General features: G+C 26.9%; 2 protein-coding genes across 4 annotated transcripts; one reads left to right on the top strand and one right to left on the bottom strand.

The window, feature by feature from the left end:
* Window positions 1-56: 56 nt before the first annotated feature.
* Window positions 57-4,740, bottom strand: Cin (Molybdenum cofactor synthesis protein cinnamon). The gene is made up of 11 exons (XM_076316651.1): window positions 4,648-4,740; window positions 2,760-2,911; window positions 2,463-2,650; window positions 2,160-2,373; window positions 1,813-2,088; window positions 1,682-1,748; window positions 1,489-1,603; window positions 1,137-1,412; window positions 919-1,058; window positions 646-833; window positions 57-577 (listed from the first exon to the last, which is right to left on the bottom strand). Exons 1-11 carry the CDS (start codon window positions 4,736-4,738, stop codon window positions 338-340), a joined length of 1,947 nt encoding a protein of 648 aa, XP_076172766.1. The 5' UTR covers window positions 4,739-4,740; the 3' UTR covers window positions 57-337.
* A 60-nt stretch (window positions 4,741-4,800) lies between these two features.
* On the top strand, window positions 4,801-25,983 carry Whd (carnitine O-palmitoyltransferase whd). Of its 3 annotated transcripts, XM_076316648.1 has the most exons (16): window positions 4,801-5,055; window positions 15,757-15,920; window positions 15,996-16,132; window positions 16,244-16,520; window positions 16,709-17,032; window positions 18,702-18,901; window positions 19,523-19,727; window positions 19,805-19,912; window positions 19,987-20,012; window positions 20,451-20,516; window positions 21,065-21,127; window positions 22,335-22,449; window positions 22,697-22,966; window positions 24,368-24,517; window positions 24,585-24,794; window positions 24,897-25,983. In XM_076316648.1, the coding sequence occupies exons 2-16, from the start codon at window positions 15,780-15,782 to the stop codon at window positions 25,002-25,004; spliced, it is 2,400 nt and encodes a 799-aa protein (XP_076172763.1). In that variant the 5' UTR covers window positions 4,801-5,055; window positions 15,757-15,779; the 3' UTR covers window positions 25,005-25,983. The 3 variants fall into 3 exon arrangements, with proteins under 3 accessions (XP_076172763.1, XP_076172765.1, XP_076172764.1); XM_076316650.1 differs by lacking the exon at window positions 20,451-20,516 and having other exon boundaries at window positions 4,802-5,055; window positions 24,897-25,982; XM_076316649.1 differs by lacking the exon at window positions 21,065-21,127 and having other exon boundaries at window positions 4,802-5,055; window positions 24,897-25,981.
* Window positions 25,984-26,192: the final 209 nt, after the last annotated feature.

Below are 26,192 nucleotides of genomic sequence, written 5' to 3'. Positions count from 1 at the left end.
TAATAATATAATAAATCATTGGATGAAACGAATCAATAATGATAAACAGTTCTTCCTTTGCAATCCTATATTATATTTTATAATGTAAATCATATCATTTGAAACACGATTTATTTACCACAATTTATTCAAATTTATTTCTTCAAATAATCTAATTTAAAAAATGTTCTAATGTAGAAACATAATTATAAACTGTATAAAAATAAGTTATTGTACATTATTTATAAATACATTTCAGTTTCATTAATAAAAAAATATCAAATCATAGAATGTTTATAATAATGTCATTTGTTTAATGCATTAATGTTTCATTTCAACTGGTATCCTTTTCACTTGATTATGCGCAATTTGTTAATCCCAATAACATTGCTTGTACTATATCTCCTTGGTGTAATTCAGATGTTTCTGCAGTACGTCCTGGTAATATTAATAATGCATTTGCATTTTTACAACTAAGTAATTTACTACTAATTTGATTTCCAGTACTGTAAGCCAGAGGCAAAATATCTGTATTGTTCCATTGTAAAATTGCTCTTGCATATTCCGGACGTGGATCCAAATTATAAGATGCCATTAACTGCCATTAAAATACACTTTATAAATACTGTAACTTAACAATTCATGCTAAATAAAGATATTACATACTTTGGTTTTCACAATAGTAGGTGTGGAAGAGTCCTTACACAATAGCTTTAATAGAGGTAATACAAATAAATGCATAGTGACAGTTGCAGAAACTGGATTACCTGGTAAGCACAACAAATATTTTGTTCTGTTTTGATACAAACATGTTGCAAAAGTAGTTGGTTTTCCAGGTTTCATGTTCACACGACCTACACATATATTTATTATTTTATGAATATTTTTTTTTATGAATGTTCTGTAAGCACAGTTGCGCGATTTTTATATTAGTGTTACCAAAATGTATTGTAGCATCAAAATGATGTTGCAGAATAGGTTTCAACATATCTCTGTCACCCATTGATACAGAACCTGATGTAATAAGTACATCAACTTGCTTCAAAGCATGCTCAATCTTGTTTATCATAATTGCCTCTCTATATAATGTAGAAATTAAATTTAATTTGTTAAGAACTATGTTTTATATTTTTGAAATTACCAATAAGTAAGCTTACTCATCTTGTGCAATACCCATGTCCATAGAATCAAAGCCATTTTCTTTTAATATTGATAATAAAGTAATTTTATTACTATCATATATGTGTCCTGGCATTAACAATGTTCCAGGATATTGTAATTCATCTCCAGTAGATAAAACACCAACCTTGGGAAAATCAATAACTGATACTTCTGTGTAACCACATGCTGAGAGAAGACCTAATTCTATTGCTCCAAGTTTTGTTCCCGCCTTTAAAATTAATTCTCCTTTCTTAATGTCACAGCCAATAGGTCTTAAAATAATTAAAAACTAAAACTATTATGTTTTTTTCTCCCTTAAATACTATAATATTATAGAAAACAAATTACCTAATGTCTTGTCCATGTTTTATTTCTGTCATAATTTCAATTTCTTCTTCCTCTGTATTATCAGAAGTTCCTTTTAATAGTTTAGTATCTTCAACTTGTATAACTGCTGTTGCATCTATAGTGTAAAAGTAATAAACATGAAAATTACTTTAATTAATATGAAACATATACTCTTTTAAGTATGTAAAGTTACCATCTGGAATTGGAGCACCTGTATTTACTCTTACACATGTACCAGGCTGAAGTTTAATTGCAGTAGCCTATAAATTCATATCTAAATTTAGAAATTTGTAATAAATAATAATATATAATAATATTACTTACAATGTCTCCAGCTTTTATTCCACTTAAAACTTTTCTGCTGCCTTTTCCATCACTTGCTAAGATTGCATAACCATCTTTAATAGATGCTCTAAATGGTGGTAAATCATACTTAGAATATACATCACAATCCAATATTCTACCATAACTCTTTTCTATAACTACTGATTTGGGTTTTAGTGTTTCTGTGCATTTATGTATAATTTGTAAAGCTTCTTCCACAGAAATCATTGGATATGGTGATTCTCTATAACGATCAACTATATTTCCTAAATACAACTATCAAAATTTTGTTTACATATTTTTTCAATATGAAAAATTACAAAAAGAATATAAAAAATTGAACTTACTGAAGTTTTGTGTTGACATGTTTGTAAAGAATCATCTACAGCAGAATTATTTTGTATATTTTCATGCACACCCTTTATTTTTTGTTTATTATCTCTAACTAAATCAACTGCATGTGTTATAGCGGGTGCGATAACACTTAGACATTCCTTTGCTGCTTTTGGTGATCCAGGTAAATTAATAATTAATGTTTTATCTCGTATGCCACATACAGCTCTTAGTGATATTCATTACAAGATCATTAATAAGAAATTATAATTTCTATATAAATTATAGTGGTACATGGAATTTTTAATACAAAGTACCTGGAGAGCATAGCCATTGGAGTAATTTTTAAACTTGAAGTTAACATTGCAATAGTCATACCAGGGGCTTCTTTTTGAATAACTTGTTTTGTTGCTTCAGGAGTGACATCTCTTTTAGAAAATCCTGTGCCACCAATTGTTAAAATAACATCTACTTCTCTACTGTCACTCCAAGATTTTAAATTTTTCTATGTATGATAAATATACACAAAACATTAATATTTTCCTAACTCTCTTTAAATAGTGTAAAAATATAACATATGTTTATAAATTGACAATCTTATAGCAAATACTTACCTTTATTTTGTGTACATCATCGGGCACAATATTTTTACAATACACATTGCCTTTAAGAATCTTTCCAATTTCAGTTTTATCATTATTAATACAATCTTCTATTTCAGGTCCACTTTTATCTTCGGCATTGTATAAGGCACAACTGTCACTAACTACCAAGAGAAATCATATATATATAACCAATAATGGATAAATGAAAGTATTATAAATTAAATGAACTATACATAATTTATAATAACATAAAATAAATAATTTTAATGTCCAATAGTAACAAATAGGAATTATTTTTATTTTAAAAGTGAATAATTTAATAACATTTAGTTAAAACTGTTTATAACTGTAACAGCTTAATTATACGATACAAAATTAAATTTTCATGTACTTATTGTAAAGTAAGAAATACTTGCCAATCAATATTCCAAATTTTATTGAATCCATAATTTTATACAATTATTTTTATACAAATAACTATTTGTACCAAATAAGTATATTGTACCAAATAAGTACTTGTGCAACTGATAATGCTATAATTAAGATAATATCAAATTCAAAAAATCAGTATACATTAAATTTTTTATAATTTTATAACATTTTAAAAATGTTAAATATAATGAAGCAATCCTACTAGACGTCGTAATATAAGTATTTAATAAGTTAAGATAATCTCTTTCCAACGAGGTCACAAGATTATATTTTTTAATGTTGCCAACTTTACACATTATTCGGTGTCAAGCAAATCAGATTATACCACCTAGTATCTGACTGGGAAGAATGGGAGAAGGTAGTACGGTGGGGACCGTCCCACTCTTTCACGTATCGTGCACTGAAGACATTGGAGTGGAGTGTACCATGTGTTTGCAGTGTACCATGTGTCCGAAATGAATCAATCAAAGTTCATTATTTGTTACACGGTTTAATCACTAAATGCATAAAAAAGAATATAAAAGATCGATTCAATTATTAACTCACGTTATTTTAGTATTTTATTTCTCGTTTTATAAATGATACGTAGTAATAATTATTACTTATACAAGTATACAAGAAATCCTATTATTTATAAATAGTATTTACAAATTGTGACATGCATAAGAAATTGTCCCTTACAAAAGTATATAAGAAAAAAAAAGTAAAAATATCATAAACTTATATAATTGAATTAAAAATGTTGAATTTATAATTAATTAATCTCTAATTAAATTAAAAATATAAAAATATTGAATTTTTATCGTGCAACTATGCATTTCTCGTTTGATTATGAGCGATTGTCTCTCTGAGCGATCGGTAAGACTCTTTTTGTATTGCCATGCCGGATTGTCTTTTTTAATTCCCAAAACATCGAGAATACCTGCGGCGTATCATTTATAAAAAAAGAAATAAAATACTAAAATAACGCGAGTTAATTGAATTAGTCTTTCATTTTGTTTTTCATGCATTTAATGATTTAGCCGTATTACAAATAATGAACCTCGATTGATTCATTTCAAACACACGGTACAGCGCGAGCTGTTCCACTCCATGCCTTCAACGCACAATGCGTAAAGGAGTGGGTCAGTCCCCACCATGCTACTTTCTCCCACTCCTCCCAATCAGAATCTAGGTGGCAAAATCTGGCTTGCCTGCTCTGTACCAACATAAATGCATTCTAAATTGCTCCACAGATTGCTCACTTGACTGTAAATAATAGTTTAACATATATAACATACATGCTTTAAAAATATGTGCAAAAATATGTTTATAACAGCTTAATATTAATTAATATTTAACTAGAAACGAAATAATATTTTATATATTGTTAAATAAATAGATTATTATTATTTTTAAAATTATTATCAATTAAAATTATATGATTTATAAGCACAAATGCATGATATTATAATTTTTTCATTACCGAGGTAGCAATTGTGTTCTTGATCTACAACGAAAATGTTACTGACTGAATAATGATTGCGCATGCGTAGGAGGAAGTTCTGTTTTTGCATAGTTATTGTATAGCATTAACAAGTTATACAGGTGTGTATATTATGTTCGCGCGCGCGTGTTATGTGTGTTTGTGTGTGTAAGGATTCAGTGCAAGTGCCTAACACTTTATAGTTTAGTTCAGCCAACAAGTTGGTAACTTGATGTTCGGTACATTCTGAACGTGAGAGAGGGAATTAAAAGCAGAGTGAGTCGAGTGTTACGTACGAAGTTGCAGCAGCGGCAGTGCAACAGGAGGTGTTACGATTATAAGCCTGTGAAAATTTTTCTACGATAAAAGTTACTTGTATCTACGCAGCAGAAATTCCTATTAACTCAGGTAATATTTTTAATAGTTATTTCAAATTTAGTTTCCTGTAGTTAACATACAAAAAAATAACATTCTATTAATAGTTATAGTAGATTATTTTGGCCTACTTACACGTAAAAATCCAAGATGGGAGGCACGATCATACACACCCTTCGGTACGACCAATCAGCGTTCAAGTTTTAGCTCTTAAGGCTAATAACCTTTGACATCCATTTTATTTATACAAAGGAGACAGTATAGCATGAATGTACACTTTTATCTAAGAAGAAAAATATAACTACTTTGCACCAAACAAACTTGTAAAATGTAGAAGTTGGATTTTAAGTACTAAGTCTGATTTTGTAATATATTAAATGTAGCTTGTTAGTCCATTAATACACTTACGAACATAGTATATTAAATAATATTTTAACAGAATTTAATTTTAATTGTGGCATTTTTAAAATTTTAAATACATATACGTGAAAGTATCTAAAGTCCAAAATTTTATATGTTACAGTAAATGCAACAGAAATGCATTTCGAAAGTTGTTTGTACATATTTTTTATGTGCCATATGGTTCGTTGCAAACTTCGTTGTCTATTTGTCCAATATATAGTTCTCAATCTTCCATTTTTGGATTTTTCAATTAGGGATTGTGAATGTCAAATATTACTATATCAATTTATTTTATGTATCGACGTTAAATTTGTCATATTTTATGATCATAAGTTAAAAACAGAAAACAATGAAAAATTATTTGTAAAATATTTTCCAAATTTCGACGAGGTGTTTGATTATTGTTTACTTTATGTTTTACATTAAAGTAAATTTAATATTTTACAAATATAAATAGTATTGTTTTACTTTTATATATCATTGTTTTCTGTTATTCTTATATGATCAATTATTTAAACAGCTATTTTAAATTACACTGTAAATTTCGGATGATAGATATAGATAAATATCAGTATTGATCTATACCGAATTTACAAAGGAAAAGAAATACATGATTTCACAAACAAAAGAAATATTTATTTTGAATGTAAAATAATTTTTTAATCATTTAAATTCGTAAAATTGATCTTCCATGTAATATTGTTAACAAATTCTTTTTACTAAAAGTATGCACTAACGATTTCATGATTTAAGAGATTAGCTAATTAATTTCCTTCATTTATTTAAACATTACGTATGTTTGGTTTTTATTTAAGTAATTTTATAAGTTGAGTTACATATACAGTATTAGTTACTTATTACTGGTATTGTAAATATATTTGTTACTTTCGGTAACACGAAAAAACTTCGAAGACGAAAATTTTTTATTGAAAAGAACACTCTTTGTGACAAATATTTCTTTTTATTTTTGCTTAGGTTGAAAAAACGTAATGTTCATTACAACTAACTCGAGCTCGAAATAGGTCATTTTTATCATTTTATCTACTTCTTTGAACAAAACATTGTTTCTCTAAACATTCTTCGCATTACTAAAAATAATAGTGATGGTATTTTTTGTCATCAATGATTTGCACGTAATCATTATAAATGATTTATTTGTACGTCATTTAATACAATTATATATTGTTTGTACAGTATTAATTAATGACCACTTTGATTTTTCAAGTAGTTTAACATCTTGAAAAACTGTTGTATGCGTATTTATAAGTTTTTACTTATTCTTTAATGGTTATTAGTAAAAGTCGGTTTTCATACCTCGATAAAATTATATGACTATTTTGGAAAATAGCAGTTTTATTAAACAATTCATAAGAAACAATTAAAATTATTCATAAAATTATGTTTTTCAGTTCACCGTACTGCTTGTTATTTGCCTTATTACAACATAGTAATATAGCCCATAAGTTCTCCGATAGGTTACAATCGACCAACAATTCGATATGGTGACGAATAAACCAAGCTTTGGTCACGTAACTTCTGTGTATGACTGCATTGTCTTGTTGATAAACAGGAGGTATTCGACGAAGAATTTCATAACCGCCGTTAAATGGTCTAAATGATTTAGAATCATGACAAATTCAGAACAATATGCGAAAAACAGGAATGGTATCAAGCAAATTGCGAAGTTATTATTGTAAATTGATCGCATGGGTTCGTCTTAAATTATCTGAGCGATACTGAAGTTTATGGTAAGAAAGCAAATTCTGATAGACTTCCTGAACTTTCTACTGAGGGATAAGCGTGAAAAATAATTAAAAGGCATTGAATTCGATGAAATCAGTGAACCAGATGAAAGCCGAATGTTTACTCGATATCTATAACCGCACCATCCTCACAGCTATCCATAAGTCGATTTAGTACTCTAACGACTTGTCTTGTACAGTTCCCCGACTCTCGCATAGCTCGAATGTGGTTTTTTTCAAAGTTATTAAGTTTAAACTACCTGGTCCTGTTTTTCGTCAAATTACTCTTGTATATCAATGAAACAATGTACAGAAGCACAAACTTATAAACAATTTTGCCATAAAAGTTTGATTTAATCGTTGTCATATCAAATTATTGGTAAGATCTTTCTTCTTATTCGACTGTGACCCAATGGAGAATTTATATTTTTTACACTAAAATCATTTTTATTTGCTACTACTATATTTTTACTATAACCACCCAGAATGTTCATTCCGTGAAGTACAACATATTGAGGAAAATTAGCACTATTATTCAAAGAACTGTAAAATTAATAAATTTTCAAATTTTTTAGCATCGTTCAAGATATGTTTTAATAACGCAAAAGGCTACAACATATCGAAGATTAAGTAAAAAAAGAGTTGTATAACTTTGACAGAAGATGAATTGTTTATAATTCTTCCCACATTTTTTAATGTGTAGATCGACTTATTTAAGAAGCATTGTAAAGTCTATAACACTTTTGTTTTCCATATTAGAGAAACAATTATTTCCAAGATCATCTGTATGATCCTTTGGTTGCTCTTATGAATACTTCTTTTGTACATTACGATTCTAATAATGTCATATTTATGGGCGTGTATCGAGATTCAACAACATTTTAAAAAAATGTAGCAATATCATTTAATACAATTTTTATTTTATTTCAAAATTACACATACACAGACGCACACGCACACGCATGCACACATTAGAATATTTGTTTCCGATTCAAAACCTTGAAAGTTTTAAAATCTTGCAAATTAAAAAGAAATGAAATAATTCATATAATATGTAACATTTACCACTTACAATTAGTACAATAAATAGTTTCCGTCTCAATCAACCTTTAGTGTAATAATTATTTACAGAATACCGTAAATAATTTTAAATGCTTGTCTATAGTATGAGTTAATGATCTAATATAATGTGTAACTTTATTTTTTCTACAAGACATTAGAAAAAGACTATAAAAAAGTAATCAGCTCTGTACTAAGATCATATGAGTAACCGATAATGACATGAAAAACGCTTCAATGCATATGCATAACACCAACTTGTCTTTCAATTTCAAAAAGCTTGATATCCAATCGCTTGTACGTAATATTTAATTTTTATTAATTAGGTTGATAATATTTATCAACAATATCAGATACATCTGATTGGAAACACGTTTCAGTCATTTTTTTTTCCATTAGCTTATCATATTTCAGTAACTATTATACTATACATATCTAAAAGAAATGTAAATTTAGTTTTGTTTGCCGCAAGAATTATTAATAGCTATTTCCATAACTATTATATTTCCATAACTATTATACATACATATACGATAATTTCTCGTTTTAAGGAAGTAGACCGTCGAAACCATTAATTATCTTTAACAGAGGGTTGACAAAAAATTTTTTTTTGTAACTGGTCGAATATAAACGGGTTTCTCGAAGAGGATAATACGAACGAGTGGCCAAAACTTCAAACTCATGACGAATACGTATTGGCGTGTCAACATTAATACGAGTTAAAATTCGTTTTTTTTTTTCATTATATTGTTATGATAGTAATAATAATCGATTGAAGAGTATTTTTTAAATTGAAAGTAGTCTGAACAGGACTCATTTGGACTATTTTTAATTATAATTCTGAAAAATTTTCAATATAAACGTATAATTGAAAATGAGTCCGAATACAGCCTCGTTCGAATTTATTTTCATTGAAAAATACTCTAATAACAATACAATGATACATATGAAAATGTTTTTGCATTATCATCGGCCACTCGAGGTCAAGAATCGTAGATGATTATATTTGGTGATTTAAAACTCATAATAGCCATTAACGATGAACACCAACCCAACATTATTATCTTTGTTGTACATTGATACGGAAGGAGAGCAATAGTAGATTGACCTTTAATTGCAAGAGATAAATATGTAAATAAACAAGATTACAAGTTTCAGGTTAATGTTACATTACGATAAATGTCAAAGATTTATGAATAATTCGTTCAATTGTCGTTTATCAAAGTGTACGAATACACACACAAATGTACAGGCAATAAATTTACAGATCTACAGTAGCGGACAAAAGTTTAAAATGATGATTTCTAAACTGCATCACAAACATCTTATACGAATGTTGTTCTTCTATTCTGTTTGTCTTCTTGGAATAACATAACTGTATGTTTGACCTTTGTAATCTCAGACCGTCAATTGTTAAATACCGACAATGTAAACGTTATAACAGTTAATTTACCGTTAAGTACTTAAAGGCAAGCATGTATTGCGACGAATCGAAAAACGAAAGATCACAGAAATCAACGCCGAAAATGAATCGCCGGATTCATCGATTATACGCGAAAAGGATCGTTTCCATAATGTAAATAATATTGCTGTGGAGATAAGATATAGAAACGATACACAAATTAGTACTAAAACTGTCAAAAGAAGATTAGAAGACTTTAACTTAAAAGAATAAAAACCCCTGGAGAAACCATTGCTGAGTTCTAGGAATTGAAAAAGACGACTTGCATTTGTTAATGCTCATAAGTATTGGACAAATAAGATTGGCAAAAGAAATTGCTTTCAGACGAATCGAAATAACAGTCGCGGCTGTTATGACGGAACACGGTACGTTAGATGTACTATATTAGCGGAAGTTTAAAAACATAGTGCATTTTAGAAACTCTTAAACATGGTGGTGAAAACGTTAAGGTGTGATTTTTCTCGAGACGGTCTTAATTTGATATGTCGTATCATGGAATTATGAACCGTTTCACCAAGAACACAATGTTGCTCTTTGCACGCAACAATATGAGCGATGATTTTATTTTTCAAAATGATAGTGATCCGAAACACACGACTGGGATTGTAAAACAGTTTTTTCAAGAAGAAAATATTATCGTGCTAACGTGGCTGTCGCAATCGTCAGACATTGATCCAATCGAGAACTTGTGGAGCATCATAAAAAAGACAGTATATGATTATAAATCGAACAATTTAAATGAACTTTACAATCGAAACAACTTGGAATAATATTACGATGCATCGATACAAAAAATTAATAGATTCTATACCAAGAATGTGTGCCGAAGTGATAAAAAATAGTGGATATTGGACAAAATATTGAATTTAAACAAAAATTGTGTATATTTTTTTACCAAAAATAAATATTTTTCGTGCAGTCTTAAACATTTGACCATTGAAATATTATACAGATTTCGTTTCTTTTTTTATAACTTCGCTACTGAGCAAAATAACAAAATGAAATTTGTTTTGTAAGTGTACAAACAAATATCTAATTAGTTGTATGTAACAATGTAAGTATGTAATACCATAAGTAAAACACTGTATTTATATTTTTTATGCGAAATAAATAAATTATTTTTTTTTTTATTTCGTTTTAATTTTTCGCTCGCTACTATAAATTTTTCTATTGAATTTTAATACAGAATGTAGTATCAATTTCTTTGAGAATTTATCTACAAATTTTGTTATCTTGCCAACTTTCGAGAAGACTTCTCCTAACTCTGTAAACACTTCTGCCTAGAAAGAAGGTATTTAACATAACAAAACCTGCGTGGATTTTTCCATCCAGTTTCCACTCGAATATTCATCCGTAGTCTCAGGGAAAATCTGTGCAAAAACCTTGAGCGAAACGACTTTGTCTCGTGTATTATTTCAATTGAAATCATCTCTCAATTTAATAAAATTAAATCATTATGATTTCTCTAAACTGGTAAAAACTAAAAGCGTACTATCATTCAAACAACTAATCAAAGTTACCACCTCGGAATTATCATTCCAATTATTAAATTTGATAATTATATCGTGTCAAATTCATCCATTTAATCTCTGTTCTAAGGTAGAGAATCTTGCTTCGTATCATCGGTCTAAATCATCAAAATGGAAAATAATTGTTACTCAAACGTGTATTCTCCACGATGTGGCTTTCCACCGTAAATTTTACTCGCTTCTGAAATTCTTTTAGACTTTCTAATAATTTCTTTATCCCTTGCAGTGTATCTAGAGAGTTTTATACCTTATTAGTGTCATGTACAATACATTTTCATCTCCCACTGCCGGATTTTTCAAATTTTCCGATAAGCGCTCTATGACACTATCATTTGAAGCAATCTCACTACTGGCACCAATTGTAACCGTACAACGCGCGTTAATCTGACCACGACGCGATATTATCGGATAAAATATCGTATATACGTTTTTTCTTTAAAATCTCAAGAGCAACTCTAAAACAGCTCGTTAGTTATCTTGCTGGTAACTAGTAGTTATCTGTATTTATTAACACACTTCGTCGAAAGTTTAATAATAAATCATTAGTATGTATAACAATATTATCATACTGGACAAATTTGAACTAATTATATACTATAAAAAAGTACTAAACGTACTAAAGGCACCAAGAGTACTAAAAGGTACACAAAATGATTTTAATTCACGAAAAAAAATAATCCCTGTGAAAGTTTAGTTTGATTGAATAATGGGAAAGCGTGACTAATAGCCATTAAAGTTTTGTGTATAAAACTATTATACCTACATATGTGCGGTTTCATTGCTTCCTCAAGATCTACATATACCAAAATTGTCTATCTACCCTAACTATTCTATTACTTCTCTTAAGTATCTATATGCTATTAACATATATATCATTTCGAGCAACTTATATTTATGTATGTTGCATGTTAAACTTTAAGATCTATACGACACATTTTTTCGTAATCCAATCAATCTGATAAATTATAGCACTATTTTTTCATATATTGAAACTATTCTGAGGAGTTTTCTAAATAAAATTTTTAAATAAAAAAATATACTTAATCAGTCAAAAGTCTTCGTACACTGCATTAAAATTTAGTTAACGTTGATAATTTTAACGGAAATGATAATAATACATTTTTGCACTCTATTTGTTTATTTGGTTTTTTAGCGTATTACACTTTTGTATTTTCATCCAAATGAATTATATTGAATTTATATTCGTCACTAAATATAGCATTGGTCCAAAAGCTTTTATCCTTATTAACGTGTACTTTTGCAAATTCGAAATCTTCTTTTTATTACCGTGGCTTACAAAAGATTTTCTCCTGGCTGTACGACCATTGTATCCAGCTCTTATTGCATTACTCTAAACGGAGACTTTATGGCTTCACTTTCGTTATCTTTAGTTCATTTATTAACAAATAGATTGACATTCTTTTTTTTTACACTATTAATAAATGTTATATTTCTAAATATGATGCAAACTTTATTTATTTATAACCATTTTCGTTAAAATTATGTAACGTTAATACAGTAAATTCTAATGCAGTTTACGGAAACTTTTTCGATTAACTGTATACATATAAGGTGATTTACATAAAGTCTTACAACATATTTTTTCGGAATGTGGTAGAGGTAGTGATAAAATTCTTTTTAGGTTTGTAGAATTGTACTAGGCTTATTATCTGACACAACAAATATTGCAATTGAATATTTCAGAGAGACGGGGAAATGTTACGAATTATTGTTTTTTAATGAAATAGTATAAAAATCTTTGTAAAAACAAATAACATTTATTTTAAACATTTGTCCCTGCTATGCATAATTTAAGAGATACTATGGTAGCTAATTATATATCGTTCATTTGCCCCTTTGGAATACTGAGTTGTAATGTCTTATAAGCCAAACATGTAGTAGACTTTCAAAAACCCTACGTAACCAAACAAGAATTTTGTCATTATTCTTAATAATTTCTGAAAAATAGATTGTAAAATTTTATATACATCACTTTGTATGTACATATTGATATATATTTTATATAACATACTAGCTGTAACAAAAAAATTCATTATTAAATGAATAATGAATTCAGTGCCGTATTCAAAAAAAATTTTAACTAAACAAGTTCTTTTCATTTATGATCAGTTGTTTTATCTAGTTATATGGAAATGAAATTCTCAATTTACTTCAAATTCAGTGCTTCATATTTTTATTACATTAATTTCTTAGCGTTTCAATTATCGGAGGGAACAGATATAAAAATATACATAAAAAATGAACGAGATACAGCAGTAACAAGTGATCTCAAATTACCTGCATTCGGTGGCTTACAACTCAAAGTAAGAAGGTACACACACGCAATGAATCGTTAACTAGTAAAAATGTAAAATTTTAATATATTTTATCGGCTCATGAAAATGTTACAAATGGATCAGCGTTGTTTTTCCCAGAAAAATGGATTTAAACGCGAACTACTTGGACTGTATTTAATTATATGTTATTTAAGTCGGTTTCAGACATTTTTAAATAAGATATGATTAAAAATAGTCGAAATAAAGTTATGATTAGGCACATTTTCATCGGGAAAATCTTTCATCGATAATTGATAATACTTTCATATAAATACAATAATGTAAAATTTAATTCCATGTGATTATCACTTTGCCGGGAGGTCAGTTGTACGAGATGACGAACTGCTCTCACTGAATAAACATAAATTATATTGGGAATAATTTCGTTCCAATTATGTATAGATTACTATGTATATATGCCAATTAAAACTTCGAGACAGGAACAAATACTTAATGGAATACAACGTATCAGTGACGCATAAAATATGAATATAAAATTCATTACTTTGCAATGTTTGATTAGCGAACTCGAGTATAGTATTATGAAAGGATAGTTCGGGTCAGTAACCAGGTAGTACCAAACTTTGAGAGAAAACGTTATCGTACAACAAAAATGACCAGATAGTTTACAATGACCATATTAGTTCACAAATTTATGATAGATATTGTCTCAGATTGGAAGGATGATATCACGATGGACTTAGAATGTGCAGAGAAATCAAGTAATTGTTTGCTAAAATTATTACCGTTCTTCCAGCCAGACGAATACCGTCCAAAGTCCAAGGTTATATAAGAGAAGCGTATAAGCTTCAGTCCTGTTCATGGATGAGGAAGCCCCTTCTTTACGCTTGTCCCCTTTTTCGCATCTATTATGTTGCATTGTAGTGATAACGCGCGCACGATACACACACACACACACACACACACACACACTGCAGCATTGACTAGCATTTCGTGTTAACTAGACAACTCTGAGCAGGATTATTTTTTATCGTTTCTATCTTAATGTCGGCGTACAAGTTTCTTTCAAACTGTGCTAGAATATTTATAAATACATAAAAAAAATTTTTATGTACAATAAGAGATTGTGTGCAACTGAAAATTATTGTTTATTGTCTTCGTGATATCTATATCTTGCCTAATTTTGTAGAAATTTCAAGAATAATGAATTATTTATTTTCACAACATACAATTTTGTTCGTAATTGGTTTGTTTAATATGAGTGAAACGTGGAGTTGTGAAACTAAACTTCTATTTTAAAAAAAGACAATTACACATATAGGGAATGCAATTTCTTTTGCTTTTGTTACTATTGTTGTTGTTAGTGTTACTATTATTATCATCATCATTATGATAATCATATAGACTGTTTTATAACAAACCTAAAAGATTGTAACAATTTGTTAGGGAGGTCATTTTAAAGAAACAAATGTAATATTAAAATATTGATATGTGTAATTAAAACAAATAAAAATTTAAATAATATAAAAAATCATAAGCATTCAATTTATTATTATTAGCAATTATTTACTATGTATTATAGTTTAATGATTTACAATGGATTATTTCTACTATAAAATATATTTTAAAATATGCTTTTTGAGTTTGACTATAAATGTTGTACTATTGAATATAAATCATTCATTTAAAAGATTACAATATAGAGACATATTTCTGACCTCGTACATTAATAATTAATATTGCAAAGATCAATTTATATTAAGCTTTTAATTTTGTTGTTATGGTAATAATAAAATTTTAATATGTTGTTTTAAATACGTTAATATTTAAAGTACAACTTATATTTATGACATTTTTTCTTCAAAACAATCTTAATAAATTATCAATCTTTTTATATTGATTTTAGAACACCTAATATTTCATTTCAACATTTTCTAAGTTTTTATAGTCAAAATTGTATTCATAAAATTTAGTAAACCACTAAAACACTTAAAACCATGTGCATTTTCATATAATATAACATTGAAAATAATGTTATGATACACATTATTTTAAGATAAATAATTTAAGAAATTTTGTAGGATTTGATTCTTTAATTCTAATATTTTTTTTATTCTTAACTGTTTCATGTTACACTTATTTGAAAACATCTCATGTACAATTTTTATTTCATTTCTAGTTTTTTCCATATGATGAACATTATGATTTATTTTATACTATCAGTTGGATATTTTTAATTTCAGATTTATAATTGATAATCAATGATATGGCGGAAGCTCATGCAGCAGTAGCATTTAGTTTTTCTATTACTCATGAAGGATGGGATGTTAATTTTGATAGAGAAGTTTTACATTTGGTATGGCAGTCAGGTATCCGCTCTTGGAAAAAGAGATTTTTCAGATTTCTCGTAAGTAAATAAAGCATTAAATTAGTTGAATGCAATTTTTAAAATATATATATCTAAACAAATAATTAATTTCAGAACAACTTGAGAAGTGGTGTATATCCTGCTTCTTTGCAAAGCTTATGGTTTACCATAGCTATGGTGACTGCAGTACATTTTGCAGGTTACAAAGTACCTTATGACCTTGTTGGAAAAACTGCACCGTACCTTTCCGGGTAAATTTCATTACTTTTGTAATTATAGAATCAGTGTAAAGTATAAATGCTCATATAAATACAAATTACAATTGTACATATTGTGATTGATTATCTATTTTTCTATATTAGGTCTTGGATACTAGCACATTTAGCAGGATCATTTGTAGTTGGACTTCTTTTATGGTTGGTAGTGATATATGCAATTCGATACACCTTAAAATTATTACTTATATACAAGGGATGGATGTATGAATCAAGAGAAAAAGGATCAAATGTTTCAAGAGGTACTAGAATCTGGACTTCGTTAGTAAAGTTGCTTCTTGGATGGCACAAACCAATGCTGTATAGTTTTCAAGGATCTTTGCCACGACTACCATTACCATCAGTAAAAGATACTATGAAACGGGTTAGATTATAAAATACATTCTAACTTTATATAGTAAATAGTAATACTTTTTGCTGAATGTAATCCATTTTCATAATATTTTTCCTTCTTTTTTATTCTATTATATTTTTCCCTTTCTCTGATAATAAAAACTTGTTAAAAACATGTTTAATTTAGTATAGTAAACACTGATTCAAATATTTAAATAGTATCTACGAAGTGTGCGGCCACTACTGAATGATGAAAATTATACTCGTATGGAAACATTGGCTAATGAATTCCAAACTGGCATTGGTGTGAAACTTCAACGTTACCTAATTTTGAAGTCTTGGTGGGCTACTAATTATGTTTCTGATTGGTGGGAAGAATACGTTTATTTACGTGGACGATCTCCCATCATGGTGAATTCAAACTTTTATGGCATTGATGCTATTCTTATGCAACCTACTACTGTACAAGTTGCACGTGCTGCAAGCGTTATTTATTCGTGTTTGCTATACAGACGCCTTATTGAACGACAAGAATTAGAACCGGTTTGTATATATTAAATGTTTTCAATATTTATATCAGTTGAATACTTTATTAATTTTTTGTTGAACATTTATGATGTAAATAAGAGTAAGTTTTAAAAAATTCAGATTAAGCATTGCAATTACTAATTAAATCGATATACGTTCAAAAGTTTTATCGGTATTTTAAATGTATTAAAATTAATGATGAGAATTTTAAAGATCTTTTAAATTTGTTGAGAATCTACTCTTAAAAATTTTTTAAAGCAAGAGCATATATAACAGTCAGATCTCATTAATGTTTCTATATAAACTATAAATACACTGAAGAGCTGAAGAGAAACTGCCCTTGAATAAAATTTCATATTCATGATCAAAATATGAAGAAAAACAATTATTTATTAATGAAGTAATTCCGTTCTGGAATCCTTTTTGGAGTAATATTTTGGACTATGCTGAAACTTGAATATGTTGTAGTCCTTAGCAATATTTGAACGTATCTCAAAAAATTTTTTAGATATTGAAAATTGTTGATTTTATAACTGTTTGGAAAATAATGTTACTTTTCTTTAATAAATTATAACTGTTAAAATAACACTTGAATAAGAATGAGTGTTTATGTGTTTACTGCGAGGGCATAGGAGAATCAAATAAAAATTATTTTAGTAACAAATTTTCTTTAATTACTTTTTGTAATTACTTTAAATAAATGCAATTTCTAAATAACAAGACCGAATCGTAAATTTAAAAAGAAAATGAGAATATAGATTGTCCTTTTGAAGCACTAATTTTTAAAAATGGTGCTATTTTAAAATTGGCCATATGAAAATTAATTAAAGTAAGCTGCATCAAACCACATTGGTCCAATTATGCAGTACTAATATCTAGGCTGGTATACCTGCCATTGTTAATGTATACATTAAAGTATAGTTTTTACCCTACATAACAATGCTAGGTTTAGTCACATATTTAGTATCACAATAAGACAATATTTAGTATCACACATCTGGGTCATTGCTCTTTGATGCTGAGTCAATTAATTTTTATATGGCTAATTTTTTTAAATTTATTAATGAAGAGGACAAATATATTCCCATTTTCTAAACATGTCTAATTCGTCCCTATTATTTAAAAAATTGCATTTATTTAAAGCAATTGCAAAACATGTGGTTACAGGGAATTTTTTAAATTTGATATTATTTTTATTTGATCTTCTTTTGTCTTCTCTCTAAGAAACTGGATTCTAACTATAGCAGGACACTCCTCCTACTATAAGTTAAAAAATATTAATTTAAAAAATAGAGGAAATATCTTAGTTAATAAATTTACATGAGATCCTTTATGTAACATTTTTCTACTTAAAGTTAAAAATTGAATGGAATCCATTTTTAAAATATAATCCTAAATGTAATACAATTGCTTAAAAAATATTATTCTGAAATTCTTTAAAATTTTAAAATCATTATAAAATTAAGAAAAGAAGAATATTTCAATTTTGTATAGTAAAATTACAAACTTTTATCAAAATGTAATAGAGATAATTATATATAAATTATAAGGTAGGAAAAAATTGTTAACAATAAAAGTGGCCACAAAATATTAGATTCATAAGTATTAAAAATTACAAAGTAAAATATTTTATTGCATATTTCAAAATAATACTATACTGAGGTAATACTGATTTTATTTTTAGATTTTGATTCAAGGACTCGTACCTTTATGTTCGTGGCAATATGAAAGATTATTTAATACTACTAGAGTGCCAGGACGTGAAACGGACAAAATTGTACATTATCAGGATTCTAAACACATCGTTGTATATCATAAAGGCAAATACTTCAAAGTTCCTATTTATCACAAAAACAGAATTCTTCAACCTTGTGAAATTGAAATGTAAGTTGAATGTAATTGCATGTGTTTCTACATAATAATTCTAATAGGTAATAATTAAACTATAAGAATAGCTTTTATAAGTTATAAGAATTCCATAGCGATTTTATATTTTGGATTTTATCACATATATGGAAAATATTTAAATAATTTGTACACTAACAATAGTAACATTATAATAAATCTTAAATTAAAGTACTGATGATTTAAATCAAAGAAATATCTGACAGGCTTTGGATCCTCTCCTTATATGTTGCAGAAATCAATATTTTAAACAACTATTTTTTTTTTTTTATACATAAAGCTTCATTTATTTTTGTATTATTACATGATAAATATAGATATATTGGTATTATGTATTTGTTATGTATGAAATTTATAATTCATGTATAAAAGCATGATCCTACTATAATTAAAAATATGTACCATTTAAAAAGTTAGATTGTAACATTTTCTGAATGCTCTCACATACGAGAAGCTAAATTTACTTGATAAAACACTTCAACTTTGCCTAATGACATATCAATATTTTGATGCTTTTGAAAATATTTACTTGTCACTTTACATACCTATATCTGTCTATACGTGTATATATATTTATATGTATATATATACATATTGCAGTCAAATGCAGCAAATTTTAGATGATAAATCAGAACCCTCAGATGGTGAAGAAAAGTTAGCTGCTTTAACAGCTGGTGAAAGACCTGCATGGGCAAATGCTAGAGAAGAATATTTTGCAAAAGGAGTAAACAAAGCGTCCTTAGATCTTGTTGAAAAAGCAGCCTTTGTAGTTGTACTAGATGATGTACCATATATATATGATCCTGTAAGTAGTACTATAAAAGTTACAATAAACTTATTTGTAAATTATTAACATATTTGTGATGTTTTACACATTATTAGGCAGATTCAGAAAAATTACACGAATATGGCCGAATTCTATTGCATGGTAATGGCTGTAATAGATGGTTTGACAAATCTTTTACTTTGTGTATAGGCAACAATGGCAGAGTAAGTAATATTATTGTTCACATTAAATTAATATAATATATGATACAATTTTTCAATATTTCATTATTTTATAGACGGGTTTCAATGCTGAACACTCTTGGTGAGTTTTTCATATGGTAGTATAAAAAATCATAAAATAAAATTAAATAATTTAAAAAGATAATGTATAAGACAAGAAGATGGTTAAAGAAAGTTGTTTCGCAGGTCATAGCTCATATTATTAAACATCATATTTGATATATTTCACAACTTACATATTGTAAAATATAAATGACATTGCATAATCTTAAGAAAAAGATTTAAATTTATATTTTTTATAATAAATGTGCGAAACATCTCTTTATATTATTTTTTTTTTATAGTATTTATGTAGTGGTCAAATATCTAAATTTATTATTGGTATTAAAGATAAATGGAACCATCAGATTATTCACTTAAATGCAATTGTATATTAGAACAAATATCTTTCTAAAAATACTATAAAGTCGTAATAGATTACATTAAAATCAATACATACATAATGAAAAGTAATGAGTAGGGCAGATGCTGCAGTGATGTCACATTTGTGGGAGTACATGATGTCTCAGGAAACCGTCCATAGAGAGTAAGAATATAAGTTCACAGTTTTGGATGTGTTAAATTTCATTCTTTATTGTTTTGCTTCTCTTACCTTCTCTATCTTCTCTTAGAAGGCTCAATATAAAAAGAACTTCAAAGACTTTGTTTAACTTTTATACAAATTATTTATTAAATACAAAGTTTTTCTATTTAAATGGTCAAAATATTTACAAATATGCTATTTATAACTAGAATCAATTTTAACATAGCATGTGTTAAGGCATAAATATTTAAATGTAATCAAAAGTAAAGACAATGTATTTTCAAAAATGTATTGTTTATAATTTTTTATTTATTTAGTTTTCTGTATATAACCATTATTATACATTTTTTTTAGTTATTGATATACAAAACAAGGTATATTAAAAAATATTTTGTGAAACCTTACTTCTTTGAAGATCTACATAAATTCTGCCATCTCTTTGTTTTATTTGTGTTTCTATTATTGGTGATTTTGATAATTTATACATTGAATTCATAGTAATTTCTTTTATATGTAACAGTTAAATAATTGTTTTACAATGTGCTTATTAGGGCTGATGCTCCTATTATGGGATCTCTATGGGAATATGTTATTGCTAGTGAGGTGAACATGGGGTAATTGTTTCTTGTATTTTTCCTTTTTTAATAACACAAACTTTTTTATATAGTTTTTCATTTTAAACTAACTTGTACATTATAAATACTGGTTTTACCATATTTATAATTTAACTTGTATCTACCTTAGTATATACTAATCTCTTACTCTTTATGTACATTTGTGTATACATATACATTTAAATTCATCTTAAATTGTAAAAATAAAATAAACATAGTTTAATAATACTTACTTAAAAGGTTAAAATACTATTAATATTTTAAGTACCTGTTCTGTGCCAGCATAAAAGTATTGGTTCGCAATAGTTGACTGATGGCGAAATTTATGTAACATAATTCTTAAAATTTATCCTGATAAATTTTATCATCTTTTATAAGTTACAAATATTTCGTCGCAATCTGCTAATGAGTACCAGTTTTGTGCTAGGACAGGCTCTGATCTTCATAGTGTTAAAATTATTATTTAGTTGCAAAATAAACATTTTTAAGGAATATTTATTGAACAGAATTTTAAATTACAACAATTGTATAGAATTCAAATACCAATTATTCCAATCATGAATCAACAAGTGTAATAATAATAATAATAATAATAATTAATATATTGAAATCTTATAAATTGACTTCAATTTTTATATACATTTTGTATACACTTTGAACACAGTGTGTCCCTTAAAAAATTGTTTCTATAAAACAAAGGATCTGGAGTGACAGTATAATTAAATAGAACTATCTTATCAATGTAGTGCAATAAAATAAATATTATTAAAGTACCCAATGTATCAATATTTGGCATTGCTACATTGCACTGAATACATTAACTTTTAAGAAAGCAGATAGTAATTTTATTTTGTTATGAATGCATAAAAGAGTTTTCCTTACAATGCAATTGAAATGTATATGTATTTGTCGCAAATTTGTCAATTAAGATTATATAAATTATGTTGGATTTCTTCTGCAATTTCTTTGATCCTGAAACTTTATTAATAACAGTTTTAACTCTACTTTATTGTTAGAATCATCTCTCTTGCAAATATATCATTTTTCAGAGACACTCTGCATAGTTCGTATTCATACATATTATTTAAAAGTGCAATCTTAACATCTTGTATAAGCTTTATTGATATACATATATGTATATACATGTATATATAATATCGTATTATCAGGTTTCATCTTGTAAAAATTTTGCTAAAATACATTATAGATATACAGAAGATGGACATAACAAAGGTACTCCAGAATTCACACCACCACCTCCTACTCGACTCCAATGGGACTTAAATTCAAACTGTATAACTGCTATTGAAGAGTCACATCAAGTAATGCTTTATAAATTAAAAATATCTCTCTAATACGTTTGGAAATATTTCAATACTTTTTATTACTTTTTATTATTGAAAATAATTTAAAAGTAGATAAACAAATCTGAAGTTTACATTTAATAGCACATAGTAATAACATAATATGAAAACTGTTTCCAAACTTATTAAAATTTAAGTCAAATATATTTTTTTATTGCTATTTTATGTATTGCTTAATTTATTAAGAAAAACTATTAATTGTTAGGTTGCACAGACATTATTAAACGACGTTGAATTACACATTTATGTACATGATGCATATGGTAAAGGTTTCATGAAAGTCAATTCCATGTCACCCGATGCATACATACAATTGGCTCTTCAGTTGGCATATTACCGTGATTCTAATAAATTTAATTTAACTTACGAAGCTTCTATGACTAGATTGTTCCGAGAAGGAAGAACAGAAACAGTGAGACCATGTACAATTGAATCTACAAAGTGGGTGAATGCAATGGAGGATAAGGAAGCATCTGTAAGTGAAAGTACTTAATATAACTAAAAGTGCTATAAGTTTATATAAAAAAGATAAATTAATAGTAATCAGATCTTTCTGCATATCTAATTTCATTTAGTTCAATTTCACTGAAAATTAGTAATGTTCTGTTTAAAAATAATTATGTGATATGTATCAAAAAGTATTTATATTTAAATTTATTTACTTTCAATATTAATGATCATTTTTATCACCTTTAGTATTGATAAATTATTATTTTTATAAATTTCTAATTACATAATGAATTGTATATAAATAAATCTGAAGATCAAATATGATTTAAAAATAACATAATTACTATATGAAGTATTCAGAATCTTTGTTCTTTCATTTACCTGCTTTTTTGTATTATACTGATATATTTTGTAATTTCCAATTTCTTAATATATCATTATGTATCATTAGCATCTTTTATCTAGTATACTAATAACCAGATTACAACAGTAAGATTACCATTTTCAATTAATTTATTAGTGGTAAATTTAAACAAATAATAAAGAAATATATAAATGAACATTTATGTCAATACATATTATTTGCAAAGATATTCAACTTACAGATTTAGTATATTTAAAGATTCAAACTCACAAATTTTTAAAAATCATCTTACTCACTGGGTAATTAACTTGGAATAGAATATCCTCTCTTATTTCAGTTGGGTCAGGAATCTCTTCTATTTATAAAATTAACATTTACCTGAAATAAAATATATTGTAGTTAAAAATTAACACAAATGTTTAAATACATGTCTCTTTATTTTCAATATATATTCATCAAAAACTATATGTAGGTTTAAATTTACAATTCATTTATTACTGTTAATATCTACTGTAAATATTTGTATTGATAATAACTTATCCATAGATATAATCATTTCATTTTCAACATGGTTTTTTTTATGAAGAATCATTGCCTTTATTTTTCTATTGCATATTCTAAAATAATGTTTTCTAATCTTTTACTGTTAAACCTTTTTTACAAAATCATTTTAACTAAATGTCTCTTTAAAACTATATGTATGCCATTGTCCCCTATTGTGAACTTAAAATATGAGTAGTACTTATAAAAAGAATTTGTAATAATTATTATTGAATATTTAGGTGTGCAGTGTTACTAGAAGCACTATTGATAACATTCTCACTGATGACATAAGTGTTTTAAAGTTAATTGATATAACAAGATATATTTGATAAAATTGAATTTAAATGCTTCAACAATCATATTTGACCTCCTGCGTCAATGTCCCTCTAAAATTTATAGACCACAACAATTCCAAAAACATGGATATATGTTCTCTAAAATGTATTACAAAATAATTTATAATTTTTATTTAAATTCTATGACATTCATGTTATATTTAAAAATAAATTTTTATTATAGGTAAACCATAAGTATAAATTATTGATAGATGCAGCAAAGCAACATCAAAGAGGTTATCAAGACGCTATGTGTGGTAAAGGAATAGATAGACATTTATTTTGTTTATATGTAGTATCCAAATACTTAGAAGTGGATTCTCCTTTCCTAAAGGTGATATTTTTTAAATGAATATGTACATGAATTGATTGACTGATTTTAAAAAAATTTTTTACTTTAGCAAGTTTTAAGTGAACCGTGGAAGTTGTCAACTTCGCAAACTCCGCACGGTCAAACATCGTTAATAAATTTGAAGAAATATCCAAATTGTATTTCTGCGGGGGGTGGTTTTGGTCCTGTTGCTGATGATGGTTATGGTGTTTCTTACATCATTGCTGGAGAAAATTTACTATTCTTCCATATTTCTTGTAAACGTAGTTCTCCAAAAACAGTAAGAACATGAATAACACTATTTATTAAAATTATTTTAATATAACTATTGCATAATTTTATTAGTGACTGAAATTTTAATTTTAACTTCCCTTACTTTTAGGATGCTGCCAGATTTGCAAAACAAATAGAAAGGGCATTGGCGGATTTAAAGAATTTGTTCATTGAAAAAAAAAAATTACAAGCCCAAAAGATTGAAACTATACATTGAACACTGTCACAAAGTTTCAAAAGTTTTCAGAAAAGATTCATTCATATTATTGATAAGTTCCATTTTTCTAATATCTGCCTAAACTAATACTAAACATGACACTTTGAAGAAGTACAAACAAAAAGAACCAAGTATAATTCATCAAACTTATACAATAAACTTTTCTCATTGATTACATGTAGTGTTAAAGCGACTTTAATTTTATGAATTAAAAATTTATATTTTATATCTTTTGGTACTGTACATTAAATGATAAAAAGCACATAATTTAGCTGTATGCTTTTTTATACGAATATTTATATAAGACATTTTTGAATAAAAAAAAATTGTCAATAGTGGTTAAAGAATGTGGTCAGTAGAAATTCAAAAAAGTATTTGATACATGTTACTTGAATACTTTTGTTCTCAGATATTTTCTTTCTAGTTAATAGATTTTTTTTAAATTGATGAATTAACAATTAAATGTTTAATAATTAGTTATAGTAAACAAATTTGAGGAGAAAAATAGATAAAGTATTTAGAAGAGTCAGGACAATAAAACCAGCCATTTCACAATGGGAAAATATAACCTGAGAAGGGTAACATAAAATACACAGTTACTTTTAAACCCTTCTATCCATTAGACCAAAACATTTATTTTATAAAATTGGACTGAAGTATTCGTAGTTTCGAATTAGTCCCACTAAAGAAAAATAATGCATTATAATTGATCTTTTTATACAAAACATGTATGAAAGTAAAAAATTAAATATTTTTAACTTTAAATTAATGTATAAGATAATATTTACTCCATATTTTGTTACATTCAATATAATACTTACAGAGTGATTGATAAGCATACATCTTGAATGCAATTGTATACTATTACATTGTCATTTTCGAAAAATTAACATATAATGTGCGATATCGTATTGCGTAATATTAAATAAATACAAAATGAATCTTCTGTAAATTTTAGCAAAATTAAATAACTATATTAATTAAACAAGACACTTTTTATAAGCTATTAACGACGTATCATTTTTAATACAATGTGATCGTATTAGAAATTAGTATAAAAATATATTAAATGCCATAAAACAATATCTGCAACCTATCAATGCAAAGTTTTAATATTATAGATAGTTTTATACGTATACTGTATTAATCTTTTTCTATGTCTTTGTTAAAAATAATGTTTCTAGGTAC

This window comes from Ptiloglossa arizonensis, chromosome 7 (assembly GCF_051014685.1).
Source record: "Ptiloglossa arizonensis isolate GNS036 chromosome 7, iyPtiAriz1_principal, whole genome shotgun sequence".
In the NCBI taxonomy this organism is placed as follows: domain Eukaryota; kingdom Metazoa; phylum Arthropoda; class Insecta; order Hymenoptera; family Colletidae; genus Ptiloglossa; species Ptiloglossa arizonensis.
Note: the sequence above shows the minus strand (reverse complement) of the source record. Positions and strands in the feature narration are given on the sequence as shown.